Here is a 21,843-nt window from a genome sequence, read left to right as displayed (position 1 = left end):
TAGCCATGCCCAGTAGTGGATTCCCCCTGAGACTGGACATTTTTAATTTTATTTTTAATTGTGGTTAAAAAAACTCATTACATAGAATTTACCATGTTAACCATTTTTAAGTGGACAGTTCAATAGTGTTAACCGTATTGACATTGTCACGCAGCAAATCTCTAGAACATTTTTATCTTGCAAAACTGAAACTCTATTCCCATTAAACAACAGCTCCCAGGTTCCCCCTCCCCCAGCTCCTGGCGACCTCCATTCTGCTTTCTGTTTCCTTGAGTTTGACTGCTCTAGATACCTCATGTAAGTGGAATCATACAATAGCCATCTTTTATTTTTAACTTTTTTATTTTGTATTGGGGTATAGGTGATTGACAGTGTCATGATAGTTTCAGGTTAATAGTGAAGGGACTCAGCCATACGTATACGTGTATCCATTCACCTCCGAACTCCCCTCCCATCCAGGCTGCCACATAACATTGAGCAGAGTTCCATGTACTGTAAGTACCCGTCTTTTCATGACTGGCTTATTGCATAATGTCCTTGTAATGACAGCATAGTGTCCTTAGGGTTCATCCATGTTGAAACATGTGACAGGGTTTCCTTCTTTTTTAAGGCTGAATAGTATCCCATTGTATGTATATGCCACATTTTCTTTATCCATTCACTCATGCATAGACATTTGGATTACTTCCACCTCTTGGCTGCTCTGAATAATGCTGCAGTGAACATGGGTGTGCAGATACAACTTTGAGATTCTGCTTTCAGTTGTCTTGGGTAAAACCCAGAATTGAGATTTCTGGGTCATCTGTAATTCTATTCTTCACTCTTTGAGAAGCAGTTTTCCATAGCAGCTGCACCATTTTACATTCCCATTAGCAGTGCACAAGGGTTCCAGTTTCTACCCATCCTTTACTGAAGCGTTTATTAAGTTAAAGGTGCAGTGGAAAAAAGGTACCATCATGGTCACAATGCCTGGTTTTCCTGGTAGATGGTGATTTAAAAGGGTGATAGAAATGGTAGCAAAAGATGAGTGGAGAGGTGGTTATAAGTGAGCAGAGCAGGTTTTAGAAAAGAACCTAGTCTGTCCTCTCTCTCATTCTTTACCTGTCATTGAAGTGCTGGCTATAGTGAAAAAATCCATTGGTCAGATTAAAAAAAAAAAAAAAAGCCTCCTGAGTAAACTGTTCCCCCTGAACATCATAAGAACAATGGAGGAAAGTCCAGTGAAGAAAACTGAGAGAAGGGGGGTCTTTGCACAACAGGCCTTGGGATTCAGGTTTCTGGTAGCTGACTGTGAGTCTGGGTCTCTACTAGGCTGGGAGGGTGGTATCAAAGAGGCCAGTACCATTGTCCAGGGCCTCCTTGTCTCTCTGCTGGTACAAGTTGGATATCAGAGAGTACTCAGAAAGATATGGGCCATCTGCCACTTCCTACCAGCCTGTAAGCTCCATAGGCTTGGTGTTGGATGCTAGACAGGAGGCAGGTTGGATGCTGGAAGGGAGGCAGGAGAGGGGATGAGGGTGCCCTTTCTCTGATTTCAAGCCCTGGACCCACTTCCCTGACCACCAGGCACAAGAAATGCGTGCCACTGCCTTTGTCCTCAGCCCCTGATACCTTCAGGTTTTCCCTGGAAATGAAAGAGCAGCAGATTCAGAAGGTGTGCTTTCTGATTTTCTTACCTGTGTCTCTGGGCACGCTGCTCTGGGCCTCGTTTTCCTTCTCTGTAAATGAGATGGTTGGCTCAGATGTGTGAATTTTGAGAAGGCCCTTTCTGACCCCTGTTTGAAGCTCTAGCTCTCATCCTCTTGTGAAAGATTAAGGTATGGACAAGGGAGTGTTACATAAGGTGGACAGGCCCTGCAGTTCACCATAGAGCATCAGTTCCCTTCACAGAGCTCGGCCTGTGTTCTGTGTTTAGACTTCTGACGTGGCTATATCGCTTTTGAACACTTGTTTCTTAGAGGATACTGGACTAGGTGTGAAGATTATGTAAGACTTGCATCTTCCCTAAAACAGATCATGATGTAGTTCTAAGAGCGTGTATCCATAGGATCCTGGAGATTTGCTGCTTCAGATGCATTGGTTTTTAGGGAGAACGCTGTGAGCAGCCAAGGGACTTGAGTCGGGTCAGCAAGGCTGGTCAGCGTCAGTGGCTGAGACCACAGCCCACTTTTCACTTCTGTGTAGCTGGTACACTCTCCATTATTTTAATTAGGTAGATAAGACCAGTGCCTGGGAAGAGATAAGCAGTACTCTAGGGCAGCGGCAGCCCACAAGAGGTGCCAGACAAGGGGGGCTGACAGTGCAGGTGTAGGGTTTCTGAGAAAGAGCCAGAGTCCCAGCTAGGATAGTCTGGGAAGCCTTCCTGGAGGAGGGAAGTTTCGAGCTGGGCTTGAAGGATGGGTGGACTTCAGACAGAGGGAGAGGAGAGGGTTACGCCAGGACTGGAGGCATGGAGATGGGAAAGCCTGAGACAGGTGATGGGGCAGGGACCGGTCTGGCTGGAGCAGACAGACAGGTGGGAGGAGGGGATGAGGACTGACATTTATGGAGCATCTGTCTGGTGTCAGGCACAGCGTCTGGCCCTTTACCTGTGCACCTCAGCATGCTGAACAGGGGAATGACACCCAGACCAAGTGCTTGTTTGAGGATGTCACTCCCCCGCCACTCCACACCTTCTGTACTTGGGACCCCATCCTCCTTAGAGTAAAAGTCAACTACACTTTGATCTGGTGGAAAAGTACATGGTTTCACTTGGGGAGAAAAAGAGCATGGGGAAGGACTGTCAGTTCCTGTAAAGAAGGTCTCCGAGGTAGTTGATAGTATTTCATTCTTTCATCATAGGCCTGGTGGAGCCTGCCTCCCAGTTAATGGCAGCTGGCGGGCCTTGGCACTGCTGAGTGACTGGGTGGACCATGAATTATTCAGGGCCTGTGCCCAGTGGGTGGCTGCCTGACCAGGCCCTGTGGGAAGGACGCTGTGCTATCTCCTTGAGGGATCGGCAGAGGCTCAGGTGCTGAGGATGAAGAATGACTGCTCCCTTAAAGTATTTCACGCTTCATCATGCTGGGGCTGTGAGCACTGTTCCATGGCCCTGCAGCTGGGTTATCGGGACTGTTTTTCCAAGAGCAAGAGATCACGTTTCTGCACCCCCTTCCCCTTGCAATTAATAAACGCACTTACACTTGTGTCCGTATGGCACATGTTGGCAGAGATTTGGTGAGAAGCCACGTTAAAACTGCTGACAGGATGGTGTGGCAACAGAGAGCATTTGGGTGGAAGGAAACCCGCTCTGCTCTGTTCTTCGCTCAGCAGGGAGGAAAGTACTGCTGTTGCTCCACTCAGAGTGGTCCTCACTGTGACTGCCACTAACCTCACTGGTATACGTTACCACGTCTTTGCATTTGTGTGTGTATGTGTGTGTTCTGTTTCCTCCACTACGCTGAAAGTGCCTGCAGAGAAGAAATCACTTATAACACTGTAGGTCCCTCCAGTGGCCGGAGCTGAGGACATGGGGGGCCGAGAACTTGCTGGAGGGGTTGGCTTTTGCTCTCCCCAGACCAGGAGGGGCCTATGTCTTAAACGAAGTTTGCACCCCCTACTCCCTTTTCCTCCTTTCCTCTCCAGGTGCCTGTTCAGCCTGCTCTATTCATCTTAGTACAGCCTGGTCTGTGTTAAGCTCCTGGGAAAGATAAACTGTGCGTGAATACGGTGGGCAGGGTCCAAAGGCCTGTTTTCACGAAGAATAGATTTCTGTTTCCTCTTTTCCTGGGTCTCTCCCATGAGTTGTGCCACCAGGAAGCAGCGTCTTGACACTGTCCCATCTGCCGCTTTGTGAAACGCTGGCCTGATGGCTCTGAACACCTGTATGTCAGTCTTTCCCTCCAAATTGGAGGTGGGGAGCAGAACCAGAAATCCTGGGCAAGAGCAGGCCTGGCCCCAACTGCATTCCTCAGATGTTCTTTCCTTTGAGCCACTCTGCCTGTGTACAGGAGCCTTGGCTCTGCCTGGCGTTGAATAGTCACAGGCATAGCAACACCTGTTTGCCAAAGGTGGGGCCTCTGAACTGGGGCATTCTTTTGCCTGTATGGGGAAGCTTTGCATGTACAGATAACAGATGAGATAAGAATGCAGGATTAGCTTTGGTTGGGCTAGAAGATTCAATAAACTGCATTCCTTCCTTCTCCGGGACCTTGGGTGCTTGTTACTGAGTGTAACTTGCCATTTTTTCTCCTTCTCAGCAGAGATGTCAGTCCTTTGTATCCAGTTCTGCTGTGACCTGTGAAACAAGAAACAGGAAAAGGATATAAATAAAAATTAGGTTTGCCCTCTTATTTCAGCCATATATAACTAGATGATTTTGTGGGAGGGGTGAGTGAGGTGTGTGTGTGTAAAGAGAGAGATCCATCCATCCATCCATCCGTCCAGCATCTTCAAGGCACAGAGACAGCAATTGTTGTGGATGCAGAATACCTTTAGCCCTCCCTTTAATCTTTGTTCTAGTTACTCTTAGTCTTGAAGTATCATATCTGATGTGCGTGTGTGCTCACTCGTGTCGGACTCTTTGTGACTCCATGGACTGTAGCCACCAGGCTCCTCTATCCACAGAATTTTCCAGGCGAGAATACTGGGGTGGGTTGCCATTTCCCTCTCCAGGAGATTTTCCCGACCCAGGGATCGTACCCGCATGTCTTCTGACTCCTGCATTGGCAGGTGGGTTCTTTACCACTGCACCACCCAGGAAGCATCAGCCCCACCTCAGATGAACATTGGCCTTTCTAAAAACAGAGGCCTTTTGTAACTTGTTTTATAGTGAGTACTGTGTTCTTGCTATCTCTGAGATAGTATTACTTTGCCTATAAAATATGATTTTGAATATGCCTTTCCCAGTGCATAATAAGGTGAGTTAAAAGGGAATGGGGTTTGTGAGTACTTCCCAGGTGTAGGACTGGTCTTGCTCTTCCAAATTGCCCTTGTCCCCACATCCAAAGGGATTCCCAGCCCGAGGACAGTGGTTCCACATGGAACCTGCAGCATCCTCCAGCTGGGAGCCTTCTTGGTGAAGAGGTGGGGCAGAATTAGTTTTGAGATTTCCTCCATGAGATGTTTAAAGACTATTACTCACAGCTGCTGTGATGGCACTAAGATCTCTAAACATTTAACTCAATTATACTCACTCAGTGAGGTTGGTACCATTTTCGTGCCAGTTTTTCAGGCTCAGAGAATCACAACAGTTAGAAAGTGGCAGAGCCAGCTGCCTAGATTTCAAGTCTGTCTTTAACCACTTTTCCCTCCTCTAGCTTTGCATTTCCAAGGTCTGGGTCAGGGGTAAGTGTGGGGGTGGTCTCAGCCCTGATCCAGGAGTCGTGTGGGTTGTGAGGGAAGGGGAAATGCTGCTGACTGCTTCCAGCTGCCCAGGCCCTGAAAATGGAGACATTCTGGAGAGGCTGGCAGGCAGAGAGTGATGGCACAGAAATGCCAGCATCACAGATGTGTCTGCCAGTGGGACTTTGTGAGAATTGCTCTTTGGGGTGGGAAGAGGAGGTTTCAGATAATTTGTTTCAGGGTTTTGGCTGGATTATGGTTGTATGCTTGGTTGCTTGGTTGAGGCCCTTTTGACTGAGAAACGGGATGGTTTTTTTTTTTTTCCCCTGAGAGCAGCTGCTTGCTGAGCAGGCTGTGGGGAGTAAGGGCAGCGGTAATAGGTAGTTATTGTGTGGGAGGCTCTTCAGGCATTATGTATGGAAATAGAAGGAGAATGAAGACTGGAGGAGGTGGGCAGGAGGCTCCTCGAGGAGGGAGTGGCTGGACCAGAGAGGTAAGATAGACAGAATCAGGCAGATGAGACAGAATGATAATGTAAACTTCAACCTCACAGAGCATAAACGCAGTAGCACGATTGGGGGCTCGCTGGTCTGTCTGGCCACACGCTTGGAAGACGATTATTTTTGTAGTAGTATCTTGGTTTCCTGTAAAGAAACGCTTGGGAGAAATTGGCTGTGGTTGTCCAACTGTCAAGAGATTTGACAGCAATGAACACGAAAGACAGATCTGGAAACCACAGAAGAAAGTGGCAGAGAATTTGGCAAAACAGTTTCTCTGTGAAACCTTGTTTTCTGTCACTCCCTGTTCCTACCACTTCTTTCCCAGCTCTTTGGGTTGGCTTTTTCAAGTCCTTGAATGTGTACAGATCCCATCACAGCTTAGCATTTTGGCCATCCTTCCCAGACATTTCAATCTGGCTAATGTTTAGATGTTCAGGAAATGAACACCCCGTGGTTTACCCTGTAAGCTTGCTCTGATGCAGGAAAAGCATTCTTGTTTTTTTTTTTTTCCTTTTGACCTCCCAGACTACGTAAAGCCTTTTGGCACAACCAGAGGTTTAATCTCAGCCCCCTTAGTGTTCTCACATGTTCCATGCTAAATCATACAGAATGTTAGTTACAGGTCCACCAATTATGAGAAAAGGAAGAAAAACAAGACCAAACAAAACCTGTTCACAACAAGAGGACCCTCCAAGTGGCAACTTCTGCGTGAACCAGCAGAATGTGCCTGATCCTGACCCAAACTGAGTGTTGTCTAGGCATGTGGGGGCTGTCTTGGGTTTTCAGTTCAGTTCAGTCGCTCAGTCGTGTCCGACTCCTTGTGACCCCATGAATCACAGCATGCCAGGCCTCCCTGTCCATCACCAACTCCCGGAGTTCACTCAGACTCATGTCCATCGAGTCAGTGATGCCATCCAGCCATCTCATCCTCTGTCGTCCCCTTCTCCTCCTGCCCCCAATCCCTCCCAGCATCAGAGTCTTTTCCAGTGAGTCAACTCTTCACATGAGGTGGCCAGAGTATTGGAGTTTCAGCTTTAGCATCAGTCTTGGGTTTTAGGTTCACCTTAATACCATTTGCCAGAGTTTTAGGGCTTCCCCCATGGCTCATAAGTAAAGATCCACCTGTCAGTGCAGGAGACGCAGGTTTAATCCCTGGGTCGGGAAGACCTCCCAGAGGAGGAAATACAACTCACTCCGGTGTTCTTGCCTGGGAAATCCCATGGACAGAGGAGCCTGGCAGGCTACAGTCTATGGGGTCGCAAAGAGTTAAACATGACTTAGCAACTAAACAACAACAAGAGAATTTTTCTGAGAAGCGTAGACACCATTAGTAAGCTGATATTACACTTTGAATACCTAGGAGAAACAGCGCTAGACCAGTAGGTCTACTGTCCACGTGTGGCTCTGACTCAGCACCTGTGGGCCCTGGACCCTCTATATCTCTCTGAACCTTAGTTCTCTTATCTGCAAAATGGACACCATACCTACCTTACTTGAGAAAATGCATGTGAAGGCTACAGGGTGCTATAATAATGTGATGTTGTTGTTATTATGGCCACTCAGTTTATGTGGAGATTGAACCCAAATCACTCATACTTTTAGAGCCAGAAGGAGTTTTTATGACCATAGATTCCAACCTGTTTGATTGGGGGCGAGGATTGCAAGGTCCAGGGTGGTAAGGCACCCATGCAATTACTTAGCTCCTTGGGGACCCTCAGGAGTTGAGGTGATCCTGAGTACCTGTCTGTGGACTTGAGTCTTTCCACCACACCCTAGCACTTCTGATTTGTGCTGTCTGCAGATAACCATAGTGACTGGGCTTTCCCTTTCTGTCATCACAAGGATAGCAGATACATGTTACTTGGGCTTCAGTTGCTTTAGTCCCATAGCTGACTTGACCAGTTGTGTCCATTCGTTACACCTTGGAGCCTTTCTTTTTCTCTTGGCAGCTCCATAAGGCTTACAGGATCTTAGTCCCCTGACCAGGGATCGAACCTGTGCCCTCAGTAGTAAAAACGCCTATTTCTAACCACTGGACCACCAGGGAATTCTCACGCCTTGAAATCTTGATGCAACCTGAAGGCAGGCACAACCAGTCCTCAGGGCTGGCCACATGTGTTGATATCCTTGGCATGGGGGAGGGACAGTAATTTTTTAAGTTAGAGAAGATTGAGGGGGGATAGGCAAAATGGCAGGGGCTGTTTCTCTGGGCAGCTTGACTGTTGAGCATTTTGACCCCCCATCTGCTGTTCTCATTCACATGCTGCATGGTTCTGCCATAGGTGTGTCCTCAGGATTCTTTTTCTTAGGTCAATATAAATAAAACTGTGACTTGGACCCTTAATTTCTTGCTTTATCAAGTTAGAGTTGGGCAAAGAAAGTGAAAGTGAAATCTCTTAGTCGTATCCGACTCTTTGCGACACTGCGGACTGTAGCCCGCCAGTCTCCTCTCTGTGCATGGGATTTTCCAGGCAGGAATACTGGAGTGGGTAGCCATTCCCTTCTCCAGGGGATCTTCCTGACCCAGGGATCAAACCCGGGTCTCCCGTGTAGCAGGCAGTCTTTACCATCTGAGCCACCTTAAAGAGCCTTAGAGATGGGCAAGCTCCTTTAAATTCCTCCTCAGAATGTCTCTAGCCCTCTGGCCTCTGAAAGTAAGGGGACCTCCTCTTGGCTAAGGCAGCCTGTTCTGTGTGAGCCGTTTCCCATTGGCCTTTTCCTGCCTGCACCAGCTCGAGGTTGAAGCGAAGGACCTGCCAGCCGGACCAGCCCTAGAACCCTTTCCTGGTCCTGAAGCTCTCTTCCCTCATCTTGACTTCACCGTAGCTACCCTGTTCCCTCTTGTTCTTCAGCTCCCTGTGGCCTCGCTTCAGCTCGTATTATCCCCGTACCTAATTCACACCCTGGACCACCTGTTCTCTGTTCCTTGCTCTTTCTGCAGCACGTGCTGCCGTCCGTCCGCCACCTTTGCTGCTTGAGCATCTTTTCCCCTCTCTGACTCCCTTGGTATCTCCACTGTTGTTTCTCCTTCCTCCCAGCACCAGCTTTTCCCAGGACTTCCTGCTCGGCCACTTGCCTCTTATGCCCTTTCCTAGACCTCAGTTACTGTAGTCTCCACTCTGACTCTGTACATGGGCTTTATCTTCAGCCTTGAGCTCTGTTTCCACGTCCCTGACCGCGTCTGGACGTATCACCCCAGGGGGCTGCAGCCTGTCTGGAAGGAAGTATTCAACCCACCCTGTACACCATGGCCATCTCTAAAATGCCCAGAGTCTGAAGTTCAACCCTGACCTTTGAACCTCCCGAAGACTTTGAAGTCCTATAGGACTTGAGTTGGTTACCAAAGTTCTGTGGATTAACTCTTGCATCAGCCCACTCCTTTCTGCTACTGTTGCCACATGCTGACTAGCCTTTTGACCTGGACAACTGCAGTGACCACCTAAGTGACCTTGCTGCCTTCAGTCTCTGCTTTCTATTCATTCTACCTACCCTACCCTGCCAATTAATCATCCCTACAGCCCAACCCAGACCCGATCCACCTCTGGTTCACAAATCCCCGTGGCTCCAAGCCTGACTCTCTTGGCTTCCCTCTCGCCCTATCCTCGTTCCTTATGCTTAAGTTGAATGGCTGTGCCCGCTGGTGCAGTTCCTCCGATAGTGCAGTTGGTCCTTTACTTGGGCTGCTTCCCCACCAACTAGGAGAGGGGCTTCCCCCTCATCTCATTCTGTAGAAGGTCTGGTCAGATGCCTGTCTCTCCTGGAGTTGTTCCTCCCCGCCTCCTGAGGCAGATGTGCCCTTGTCTTCTGAACTCTAGTAGGTCCCCTGCTGACCCCACCTTCTGTTCTTCTGGTTTCGGACTATTGGCATACATATCTGTCCCATTTCCTTTGGCCACCAGCTCTCCCAGTCATCTCTGATGCCTCCAAAAACACCAGACAGCGTGCCCTGCCCACAGTTGGTGTCCAGGAGATACTGCGTGGAATACAGACTGAGCGCCTCTGGCCTGCCTTTCCCTTCTCCTCCCTGCTGAGGTGGAGGTGGTCACGTGAGCTATTAGGGTTGGGTCCTTTCTTCTTCCTTGGCCCCATCACACCAGACATTCTCACGTTTCACATCTTGCCCCTAGGGGGTTATTTAACCCTTTCCTAGCCTCAAAACCTTTCTAATATTTACACATGTTCACTCTGCCTGGCTTCTTCTAAGTCTGCTCTTTAGGATCAGATGTGGCTACAATAGTCCCAGCTGCCTCCTCCGCCACATCACATGTAACCTGGGTAATTAGAAAGCTTATTTTACCTAGTTCCCTATATCAGAGGGAACTGAAAGGGAGACTAAGAGTGGTGACTCATACTGTATTCACTTAAGTGACTTAAAGATTTAAAATGTGTTGTAAATTGGCAAGCACTTTGCAGTCCCATTTTCTGAACCCATAGCTAGACACTTAAGAAACTTACCATATCACCAATATATTTAATAGTGAAGAGGGGCCTGTTAGGAGGACATTTTTGGTTCTGCCCTCTGTAGCTTTAATGTGATACAAAGGGGGAAAAATCAAGTTTGCAAAACATACTCCTAATTATGAATACTATGACCACTTTTAGGGCATTTTCACATCATACCCTCAGTAATCTTGTGGGTAGGCATTAATTATCCTTGTCTGACAGTGGAGGTTTAGAAAGAATCCAGGGTTTCTTCTGAGGTCATAAGTGATTAAGCGGCTTGGCCAGGACTAGAAACTCAAGTCTTGGGAATCCTCCTCAAGTGCTTCTTCCAAGACCCCGCATTTTGCCACTTTGCTGTCAGTGTTTTGAACTGCAATAAAGTGGCTTTAGAAAATGCTCTACCTCTTGGAGGAGGAATAGCTTCAACTCCTGGGCCTGGCTTTAGCACGCTGAAGGGTGACACTGTATGTATTAAAAACCCAGCAGTGTGGATGGGAGGAATGGGGATTGTTCCAAGTTGAGCAGTTAGCTGGATGCTGGGTTTGTTTTAACTTCAGCCCTGAATAGGATGCAGTTGCTTGAATTACAAGTGCCTGGGGACTAAAGTAAACCTGTGGTGGAGGCCCACCTCTTTGGTGCAGACTGGAATCCCTTAGGAATGAAATTACCTTCTTCAGCAAGTATGGATGCAAGACTCCACGCTTGAAACCCTAAGTTTGTAATTTGTTGTCTACCTGTAGTTACTAGAAAAGTGAATGGCTGGGCACGGGGTAATTAGGGTCAGTTATTTTCCAAGAACACATTTTGATCACTGTTCTATGTTGGGGGCTTCACTGGTGGCTCAGACAGTAAAGAATCTGCCTGCAATGCGGGAGACACGGGTTCCATCCCTGGATCAGGAAGATCCCCTGGAGAAGGGAATGGCAACCCACCCACGTATTCTTGCCTGGAGAATCCCATGGACAGAGGAGCCTGGCCGGCGACAGCCCGTGGGGTCGCAAAGAGACGGACACGACTGACAACTCACACAGACCCAGACATTTCCTATGTAGAGGATTTTATTTTGGGTTGAGATGGGTGGGAGAAGCCAGGGAGGAGAGTTTTAAATTCCTGAAGAACTCAAAAACTGCAAGGTTTCATTTTAAAAATCACAGTAGGATTTGAGCGGGGTTTCTTCTGTCTCCTCACTGGTTCCTCAGATCGTCCGGGTCCGTGAGCCCGGAGGTGTTTACCTGTGTACCTTTCTCCCACAATGCCTTGCAGCGCGGTGCTCCCAGAAGCCCTGCGTCGAGTTACTGTTACGGGGCTGGTGTCACCGGGGACCCTCCGCGGCCCACGGCGTGCCGGCAGCAGAGGCCTGCCGAGACGCTCCTTCCGTGAGGCTGAACTTACAGCGCTCCCCCCACCCCCTCGCCGTGGCCCGGCCCGGAGCCCAGGGGGACTCTGTTTTACTTTCACCCGCCGACACGGCCCCGTCGCCGCGTGGTCGGCGCCCGCGCGCTGCAGACGCCGAGCGCCCAGGTGCGCGCTCCGCGTGGCCTCCGCAGACGCTGCCTAGTGGACGAGCCGCCGCGGCCGGGGCCCTGCGGGGCTCCTGACCCTCCAGGGCCGCCTTCCTTTCCTGTGATAGTAATCGGAGACTTTTCCGTTACGTGAGGCTCGCAACAAAAGATTGTAATTCCAGCAGCCTCGTTCGGGACGGTACCACCGCGGCAGGCGCGTCCTGGGCCCGGCCTGGGGGTCTGCGGCTCCGCGGCGGCCGGTGGGTGGGGGGCCGCGGCCCGCCGGCCTCCCCCGCGCCCCTCGTGGTACAGCCTGCGTTCCCTCTACAATGCTGTTATGCTAATCAGGTGACATCACCGCCCAGCGCACGGCGAGTGGCTCCTGATTAAATTACAAACCGGCGGCCGCCACAGGCAGCGGGGAGGAGGTGTGTGCGCTGCGCCCGCGAGCTCCCGGGCTCGGCGACTAGGGCATGCTCAGGATTGGCCGTATTTTTAAAAAATTTTAAGTGGGACTTGCGGCCTCCCTCCCTCCGCCCTTCCGCCCCTTCTCGGTAATTTATTTCAAGCCTAGAGCCAAGGCCCACAAAAGGAAGGAAAGCCACAGGAATTGGATGCGTGAGTGACCGGGCTAAGGTGGACTCTCCTGTGGCCAGCTTCCTATCAGATCACCCTGCTGGACTTTCACACCGGCATGGGGCTTGCCTAAGGTCCAGCCCTTTTTGCCAGGGCCGAGAGACAGGCGTTGCGGAAGCCGCTGCGTGCTGAATGGGGGTAGGAGGGGGCCGGAGCGGGATTTCCACCGTTCAGCCCGCCGGGGCGTTACGCTGGGCATAATGGAATTGCAGAGGACGTCTAGCATCTCCGGGCCGCTGTCGCCGGCTTATACGGGGCAGGTGCCTTACAACTTCAACCAGCTGGAAGGGAGATTCAAGCAGCTCCAAGGTAAGCCCCGCACTCTTAAGGCCGGGCCCGCCCTGGAGCCGTGCCTCCGAGGGTTCTGAAGCTTTATTTGTGCCATATGGTACGTGACCCTCCTGAAGCCCGGCGGCCGCACGCCCAGCCCCAAAGCCTCTGGTTGGCTGCAAGCAGCCCATGCACTATTTAAAGGAGACGGTTTCTCACTCTTGACTCCAGAGAAGCCACCATTTGGAGTCTCCCTCTCCAGTTTCCTTTGAGCTCTCTCGGTTGTCAGGTATCTCCTGCCCACAGCACACACATTTTCTCACTTTTTAACAGTCCTTGCATTTCAGTAGACCAATGCTAATAGACCTATTAGGATGCAAGTATTTGATTCCAGGACGCCTGTGTCTCCCAGTCCCCAGCCTCTTACCTCTGGGAAGCCTAAAGGTGTAAAGTGCACTGCTGGACACCCAGCAGCACAATGGCAGAGGGAAGGAGGGAGTGGTCTTTTTGTTCCTAAGCCTTGGGTAAATTACAGTTTTGATTCTCGAGCTTAATTTTAACTCTTTTGATGTTTTGTGTTGGGATAGAGCCTTCCCATCAATTTAGTGGGCTATGTAATTTATAATGAAAACCAGTTATTGTCATTCCAGCGCTATTGGGTTGGATTAGTTGGATCAATCGCAGGTTTCTTGGAGTCCTTATTAGTCTTGAACAGTTGAGTGAATCTAATGTATTACCGCACATATTTCTATGGGGAGCACTTTGTGGGGGTGATGGGCCTGCAGCCTGCGGCTCCGGTGGGCCTTGCCCTTGGCGGTCCCTGCCCTGCCAGCAGGCCTGGCCGGCGGAGTCTCCTAGTTGAGGCATGAAAAAGGATTCATAACTGAAAACACAACTCCTTCCATTAGGAAGCCCCCGGAATCAGCAATAGACTGGAAATGACTCTGGTGCTCTGAAAAGTAGCCTTTGCAGACCTGGCTTGTGTTTCTTATTTTAACTCCTCTCAGTGCCACAAATGTGGTTCCTGTGAGGAGGAGGAAGGAAGGAAGCAGCTCAGTCTTCCAATGTTTTCACTGGAAAGAGGGGGGAGGATATATTTCATTCGCAGGTTTATTTGTCTTGTGAAATAGTTGACAGTAATGACACTCTTCTGGAAAACAAGAGGCAGAACAGGACGTGATTTTAAACATTAGCTAGGCTGTGCTGCATTCCTCCAGCAGTTAGCTAAGAGGAAGCTCCATCCCCCCTAGGGAACAGTTGTGGGTCTTTGCCTTCTTCCTCTCCAGCTCTTCGAAGGTAGAATTTGCTTTTCGGTGCAGATTTAGTGGGGCCAGAGCTGGAACTTGCAGGTGGAAACTGGAGGAGTTGGGTGTGTCCGTTATCGTCTGGGTGTGTGATCAAAGGCCCGAGTTTGAAGTTTGCGGTTCTGAGAATTCAGAATGCACCTCTTCTTCAAATGACCCTTTCCCCCCACTTCATTGTGTCATACTGCCCAGGAGAAAACACCACAGGGTGTCCTCGACTTGAAAACCTGTTACTAAGGTCCAGTCAACACCGTCCTGTAGTCTCTGGAGAAATACAGAACCAAGGTGAAAATATACAAAGGTGTGGGGAGGAGTGTGCCCACAGGGCCACCCATAACAAAAGACTGTTATTCTGAAAGGTTTGAGGACAGTTGTAAAACTGCTCTCTGAGAAGGGTGGAGCTAACACACAGGAAATGTCTTAAACTGTCCTCTCTGGAAAAGTAAAATTTAAAGTTAAAAAAAAAAAAAATCACTGTGTCCCGGTGATCGTTTATCTCTTAAGTGTTTCCCAAGGAAATTCCTTCAAAAGGGATGAGCTTCACATTTTGTGTGATTTAAAAAAAAATAAAATGACCTTTGTCCCCTAATTTAGTTCCAGATAGCTTTCTTATTTCTAAATATCGTGGTTTAGAAGTTGCACAAGTTTAGTGTTGGTATTTCTATAACAGAAAACCACCCATGTTGAGGAACTGAGAAAGGGTGAATTAACTGCCAAGTGTGGTGAATTCTAGGAGAATTACAAACAGTTGGCATCGTCCTTCGTTCCAAATGGGATTGATTGTATTTTAAGCAACCTGAGGAGTATTTTTGATAAAACTTTTCCCCATCCCCACCTGCATCCCCTGTGTGGTGTATGTTATTAGCTTTTTAGTATTGTAGTTCTTCCTATAATCACATCTTTGATAACATATAGCTTTTGTCTGCTGATTTAATTTTGTACATGCCTATTAAGCAACCTTTTCCCTCTTTTTAATCCTTCCTAGTACTTCCAACCCAATACTAGCAAACAGTGCCTCTGAATCGGTATTGATTTTTTTTTCAGTGCTTCTTGTACTAACTTATTCATTTAGCATCTATACCTGAGAGTACTGTGATTTTGTAGGAGATACTTCTGCATTTTTGTTGATTTCAAGTATTTTCACACTGAATCCTAAAAATCTCAGGAGGGACTGACTTTTGCTGTTCTCGCATAGGGAAATACAGTGTTATAAAATGAGCCTGGTCTTTTAGATAAAATAGTTTATAGAGATTTATCATAAGTAAAGAAGTACGATTAGAAACAAAACCTCACTGACTTAGGGGACTGAGATCTCTTTCACACTGATGCTCCTGACAAAGGCAGGACCTTCCACCTGTAATGGCTTCAAAAATTAACCAACACCCAGCACACATCTGACAGGCGTACCACTGCACACTAAGATCTCTTTCGAATTTTTCACCTGTAAGATCAAGTTACCACCTTACTCAGAATCTGTTCATGAAGCTTATACAGTTGGATTTGTTGTTTTGTTTTTCTTTGTTAAGTAAGAGAGGACTGCTGAAATACAACAAAACTCAACATCACATGTTTTTAAAAATTTTGTTCGTAGTAACAGAGAAGTTCATCATGATACCTTTTCTCCAGTTTCACATCAGCTAGCTTCCCTTCTTATCATCTGGATACTCCTGCTCCTCCCCTACTCAGAACCTGTCTCGCCTGCCTCTTGCATAAATTAAATTCCAGGCTCCTTAGCCTGGCATTCAGGACCTTCCTCCAAATGGCCCCAGACCACAAAATTCCTATACCAGCTCTTAGATCCCTACCGAATAAATCTTCCAGGTGGGCGGCCTGCAACTCTTCATGAAACCCAGCTCTGGGTTTCGCCTTCATCGTCTACCTTCTGCCTCAAAGGCCCCATCCTTCCATTTTTGCCAATAGAAATCCTTCCGACGGTTTTGTTTTTTAAGACTGTGCTTACATTCTTTTATCCCAGAAAGCGTCTCCTTGTCTCCTCTGCTGAGGTGGTGGGAGAAAGATTTCGTGGAGTGCTCAGCACGCATCAGACGCGTCAGGAGGAGCTTTGTCTATATCTTATCTCGTGTGCTCACCTGTGCAGTTTATTTTAAATTGAAGTGTAGCTGGTGTACAGTGTAAGCCACTCAGTCGTGTCCGACTCTTTGTGACCCATGGACTATACAGCCCATGGAATTTTCCAGGCCAGAATACTGGCGTGGGTAGCCTTTCCCTTCTCCAGGGGATCTTCCCAACCCAGGGATTGAACCCAGGTCTCCCGCATTGCAGGCAGATTCTTTACCAGCTGAGCCACAAGGGAACTCCAGTATATAAGTTACAAGTGTGTATAGTATTACAAGTATTTTAAAGGTTATACTCCAGTTATAGTTACTATGAAATATTGGTTCTGTTTTCTCTGTGTTACAATATATCCTTGTAGCCTTCATCCCTTATCCCTATATTGCCCATCCCTCTGAGGTTTTAGAGTGAAATTGCTTGTTCCAGGTCCCAGGCCACAGTAAGCTCAGGCTGCATATTGTTAGTCTCGAACTTTCTCCTCCCAGACTTCTAGATACTTAGATAAATTAATACTTAATTTCTGCAAAAAGAAGAGACAAGGTGAGCTTGTGAAGTGCTTCCCTCTTCTTCCTACCTGCCTGTCCCCTCAGAGCACTGATCCTATCAGTTCTGGCTGTGGAGTTGTAATGAAGACAGAATCTAGTTGAAAAACATCAAAATGAACTTTTTTCTGCCTTCTTCGCATCCTGACCCTGATGTCCAGCGCCTGATGTTTCTGAAGAAGGTACTTTCTCTTAGCTGTCTTGGTTCCATGGATTTTGCCAGCTTTCTCGAAGGAGAAATGGAGAAATTCTCCACCTGTCTTCTTTGGGACATAGTGAGACGTAGAGGGAGTTGCAGGCCACTGGAATGTGTTACTCTCAAGTTTATTACATGCTATCTCAGGGTTGCCTCCGTGAATTTCTTCATCTTTTGGTGTTGATTTCTAAACTGCTAGGGAAAGAATATTGCTGGTTTTATACCCAAGGGTCATGAGGAAAATGCATTCTTAAGTTTTTAAAAAGAGCTTTTACAGTTTGTTATGGTACCTAGATGTTTGTCTTATGTAATTTCGTAAAGCTTATAGAGAGATGATTGCTAGGTTTACACCTGCTTGTCATGAAGAAAACTTTAAGTTTTTAGATATAAAATAATAGCCTTCAAATACTTCCCATTGTGACAGTGAAAGGAGTTGGTGACAAATGATAACCCTGGTCAAATGATAACCCTGGTTGGCAGGGTGGGTGGGTGGTTGGGGAGCAGCAAAGATTTGTAAGAACATTTCTGTGTTTACTGAAAGCATAAAAGATTGGGGTTTTGGTCTGGATACCTTCCAGTACTGTACTATCATACTATAGATTTTCTAAACCCAGATAACTATGTGGGACAAGTCATCAGTTAAAATTATTTTCACCAGTTTGCCAGAGTTGCAGCTTAAAATTTAGAAGTTCCTAACAGATTCATGAATTTGAATCCTTTTTGAGTGATGTACTCCTACTGCTAATTATTAATATTTATAGCATTTTAATATCTACCATCTTGCTTAATTAACTAAATGAGATTATTCAGAGTACCCAGCATGGGATATAGTACTTTGTTCTAAATAAGTGGGCATTTCCTTGGTACTAATAATAATCCTGTGGGGTAGTCTCTTCCTTTTTATAAAGAAACTGATAATTGGGTTAATCCACCAGGATGACGCTGCCTTTCCCAGAATCCAGGTTTTCTTTTTTGTTTATTTTTTAATTGGAGTATAATTGCTTTACGTAGAATCCAGGTTTTCTGACTCCCAAGTTCAGTCTCCTCCTGTAGGACCATAGATACTGTGAATATGTTCTGGTGGCAAGGAGAATTAACAAGCCCAGAACCTGGGATGACTGTTAAAAGGACTCTTGGAGACTAGTTAGGAAAAAGAGGAGGGACATAGATATTCCCTTGAAGAAAAGATACCACTTCTCTTAAGAAAGTAAAAGAATGGGACTGTAAACATTGTGGCTCAGGGAAGCTTTTTGGGTGACTGTTGTCAAGTTGTCTCCTCTTATACTTTGAACCTAGAAAGGAGTTTGTCTACAGCCCCACTGCCTCCTGCTCTGTGTTCATCTCTTTCTGTGGTTTCCTTATGCCCAGCTGGCCTCATGCAGCTGCCCTAGCCTCCCCAGAGGCAGGCTCTGATAAGAAATCTCCCTGCACAAACATGTGAGATTTGACTGTAACCAGCCTTCCCACCTCGAGCTTTTCCTACTCCTTGCTCCACAGTATTCACAGTTCCCTAAAATTCCCCTGCATTTTCCTGGCTTTGAGACCCTACTCACCTGGTCTCTTCCCCTAAGAATTATTTCTTGTGTCAGGATCTTTTTTTTTTTTTTCAGGTTCCATTCAGATGCCACTAAATTCTAAGTATTCCTCAAGGGAGAGGTGATCCGAATATCTTCTTGGGTTCTTTTCCTTTAAGATTTAAAATCCAAGTACTTGGTCATTCTTTTGGGATTTTCACATCCTGCCTTTGGTTACAGTTTGTGGATCTGCCTCTGCTTGCTTTACATTTCATGAAGCCTGGATGGGTAAAGATGAAAGTCTGATACAGCCTGTCTTACCCGTAGCATGCTGCTGCTGCTAAGTAGCTTCAGTCATGTCTGACTCTGTGCAACCCCATAGACGGCAGCCTACCAGGCTCCTCCGTCCTTGGGATTCTCCAGGCAAGGACTAAGTATTTGTTAACGGAGTAAATGAATGAAGGTAGTATTATGAACTACGTTATGGGAGTGGTTCTCGAAATGAGAACCAGCAGCAGCATCGTGACCTGGGAACTTGCTAGAAATGTAAATTCTCAGGCCCTGCTTCTGACCTAGTGAACCAGAAACTCTCAGGGTGGGGCCTGTTCATAGGGGTTTTTTAAAAATTATTATTAATTTATTTTTAATTGAAGGATAATTGCTTTACAATATTGTGTTGGTTTCTGCTATCCATCAACATAAATCAGCCATAGGTATACATATATCTCCTCTTTCTTGAACCTCTCTCCCACTTCCCACCCCTTCCCATTGCTCTAGGTTGTTACAGAGCCCCGATTTGAGTTCCTTGAGTCATACAGCAAATTCCATGGAAAATACACTGCCATACATTCATAGGTTTGTAACTAGCCTGCCAGGTGACTGTGATGCACACTCAAGTTTGAGACACGCTTTCTTACTGGATCATGTGTACCCTCTTTGCAGTTTGGGGGTGGAAGGGTTTGGAAAGAACAGACTGCATGATTTGTTCCCAGATAGCAGTAAATATTGTTATTTTTTGCTTAATTGGCTTAATTAAAAATCTGGCAGTTGTTTGTATATTATGGGTGCAGAAGACTTGTCATTTAAAAGCAAAGTTGTTGTTTAGTTGCTAAATCATGACCCCATGGACTGTAGCCCGCCAGGCTCCTCTGTCCGTGGTATTATTCTCCAGGCAAGAATACTGGAGTGGGTTGCCATACCCTTCTCCAGGGGATCTTCTCAACCCAGGGATTGAACCCACGTCTCCTGCATTGGCAGGCGTGTTCTTTACCACTGAGACACAAGGCAGGCCCATAAAAGGCCAGTAGTTGCTAACTAATCTAGGCTTTTTTAAAGCAAGAAGACTCCTAAGAAGTAAAATGATAAAACTGATTTAAATAACATAGGGCTTGCTTTTGGTTCTGTTTATTAATGCATAATACTATTGATTGCCTGCTTTTCAGTAAGCAACTGTTCTCTGGTTAAGAACCCTGTGAGTAAGCGTGGTTCAGCTATGCTGGAAATGCTGGCCGAGCTGACGTATGAGTAGAAGCAAGTGGAGGAATAAACATGTTCCAGGTGAGAGCTCAGGTAGGCAAAGCCCAGAGTACTGAGTGAGAAAGGATTGTTAAGGGGGGTTCTAGAGGCCAGAGGTGGAGAAGGCAATGGCACCCAACTCTAGTACTCTTGCCTGGAAGATCCCATGGACGGAGAAGCCTGGTAGGATGCAGTCCATGGGGTCGCCAAGAGTTGGACACGACTGAGTGACTTCACTTTCACTTTTCACTTTCATGAATTGGAGAAGGAAATGGCAACCCACTCCAGTATTCTTGCCTGGAGAATCCCAGGGACAGAGGAGCCTATTGGGCTGCCGTCTATGGGGTTGCACAGTCAGACATGACTGACGTGACTTAGCAGCAGGAGCAGAGGCCAGAGGATGCATGGTGTTGTAAGTCACATCAGGGGGAGCTGGGGAGTCAGTCAGGCAGTGGGAGACTGCTGAAGGATTTTAAGTGAGTGACTTGTTCTGATTTCTTTCTCCTTAAGGGGAAGCTGGTCTGCTTCCTGAGTGTAATAATTGTCTTGGAGGGTGGGTGACAGTCAGGTGAGGATGTCAGAAACTGCTTAAGCTGTTGCATTTGCTGTGAGGAGAAACAGGAACAACATAACCTCTCTGAATTTGAACTGCAAGGTATTTAGAACCTTATTACTCAGTGTGTTCTGTAGATGGGAATTTGTTAGAAATGCAGAACCTCAGGCTTCCACTCCAAACTCAGTCATAATTTCATTTTAACAAAATCCCCAAGTGGTTTGTAGGCACAGCCAAGTCTTCTAAGAAGCACTGCCTTGGAAATAAACTCAGCCTGCTCCTCTAGCCCTTGAGCTGGACAGGACATGGCCTAAAGAGGCTATGACCCCTCTAAGGTTTAACGTTTGTGTTTCATACAGAGTCTGCTGTAAAGGAAGGAGTTTTGGGGGTGTGTGTTTTAGAGTAAACTGGATTATTTTCACTGTAAAAATGATATAGTATCTAGATAAATAATAGTTAATTAAAGCAATTTATTATTACCCTAGGAGATTACAAGGCTTTAAAGCATGGTTGGTTAATTCCTAGCTTTGTAAATCTTTGTAGAATTTGGCTAGGATTCTTACTTGATAATCCTGCAGTTCTAGACATTTGTGAGATTTTAAAAAAAAAAAAAAACCCGCAAGTGTCTTTTCATTTATCCATTTGGTGTTAATGGAGAATTAGAGAAAGTAGCCCAGAGTATTTTTTTAAGTTCTTCCAAAATTTCAACATGGTGTCCTGGGAAGTAGAGGCTTATTAAGTCCATTCTTGCTTCATGACTTAAACCTTTTATATACTTTTAAACTATTTTTTTAAGCAAAAATATCCCCTTTCTCTCACACTCCATTTTAATAAAATAATCCTAATTAAATGAATGTTGGTGTTCTTACAGTTGGTTAGACTTCAGTCCAGTCTCATATATATCAGTCTTACCCAGCAGTGCCTTTAGGTTTTGGTGTTAAAGTGGATTTGAAATACATTAAATATCTGTTACTTGATAAGTGCTCATTTCCTGTGAGCCTGCAGGTGAAGCTTTAAAATGAGTGGTTATTGATTAGGTAGGGGAGAAAAAGCACCTGCTGAAACTTGTCGGCCAGAATTTTTCCCTCTTAGAAGAAAGAAAAAGGGTGGGGAGAAAAGTGACTTCTGTTCTTGACTGGCTTCCGTCCAGAACCTTTGTGACCAGGGAAGGGGCGTGGGTACTGAGAGGGTAGTAGTCAGGAGGTGACTCAGATGGTGTTCTTTCAAAGGCAAGGTTGAAAGTTATTAATAGACAAAGCTTAAATGTTTAGCTGTTCTTTGTATTACTTCAAAAACTTCTTTTAAATTTATTATTTCATAGCCATATTAGGTCACTTCCAAAAGAAGTACGAATGAAAGAGTAATACTGCAGTCCCAACAGATCTTAACTTTCTGGGAGTTCTTATCTACATACAGTTTAACACTGTTATAGTCATTATATTTTGATTTTTTACTTAGCATTTTCTCATACAC

General features: G+C 46.6%; 1 protein-coding gene across 4 annotated transcripts in view; it reads left to right on the top strand.

Annotated features, from left to right (window-relative positions):
- Positions 1-21,843, top strand: part of SPTBN1 (spectrin beta, non-erythrocytic 1) — a 214,008-nt gene that overhangs the window by 89,211 nt on the left and 102,954 nt on the right. Inside the window, exon 1 of one of the 4 annotated variants that reach the window (XM_088841467.1) lies at positions 11,570-12,712. The exons of the other annotated variants lie outside the window; for them this stretch is intronic. Within the exon in view, the coding sequence (XP_088697593.1) occupies positions 12,604-12,712 (109 nt within the window). The 5' untranslated portion in view covers positions 11,570-12,603. Of the gene's footprint in view, positions 1-11,569; positions 12,713-21,843 lie in introns of those variants that run through there. 4 annotated transcript variants of the gene reach the window in all.

This window comes from Moschus berezovskii, chromosome 11, assembly GCF_049115385.1.
Source record: "Moschus berezovskii isolate FMDL1 chromosome 11, NW_MosBer_1.0, whole genome shotgun sequence".
In the NCBI taxonomy this organism is placed as follows: domain Eukaryota; kingdom Metazoa; phylum Chordata; class Mammalia; order Artiodactyla; family Moschidae; genus Moschus; species Moschus berezovskii.
This window is presented reverse-complemented; position numbering and strand designations above follow the sequence as displayed.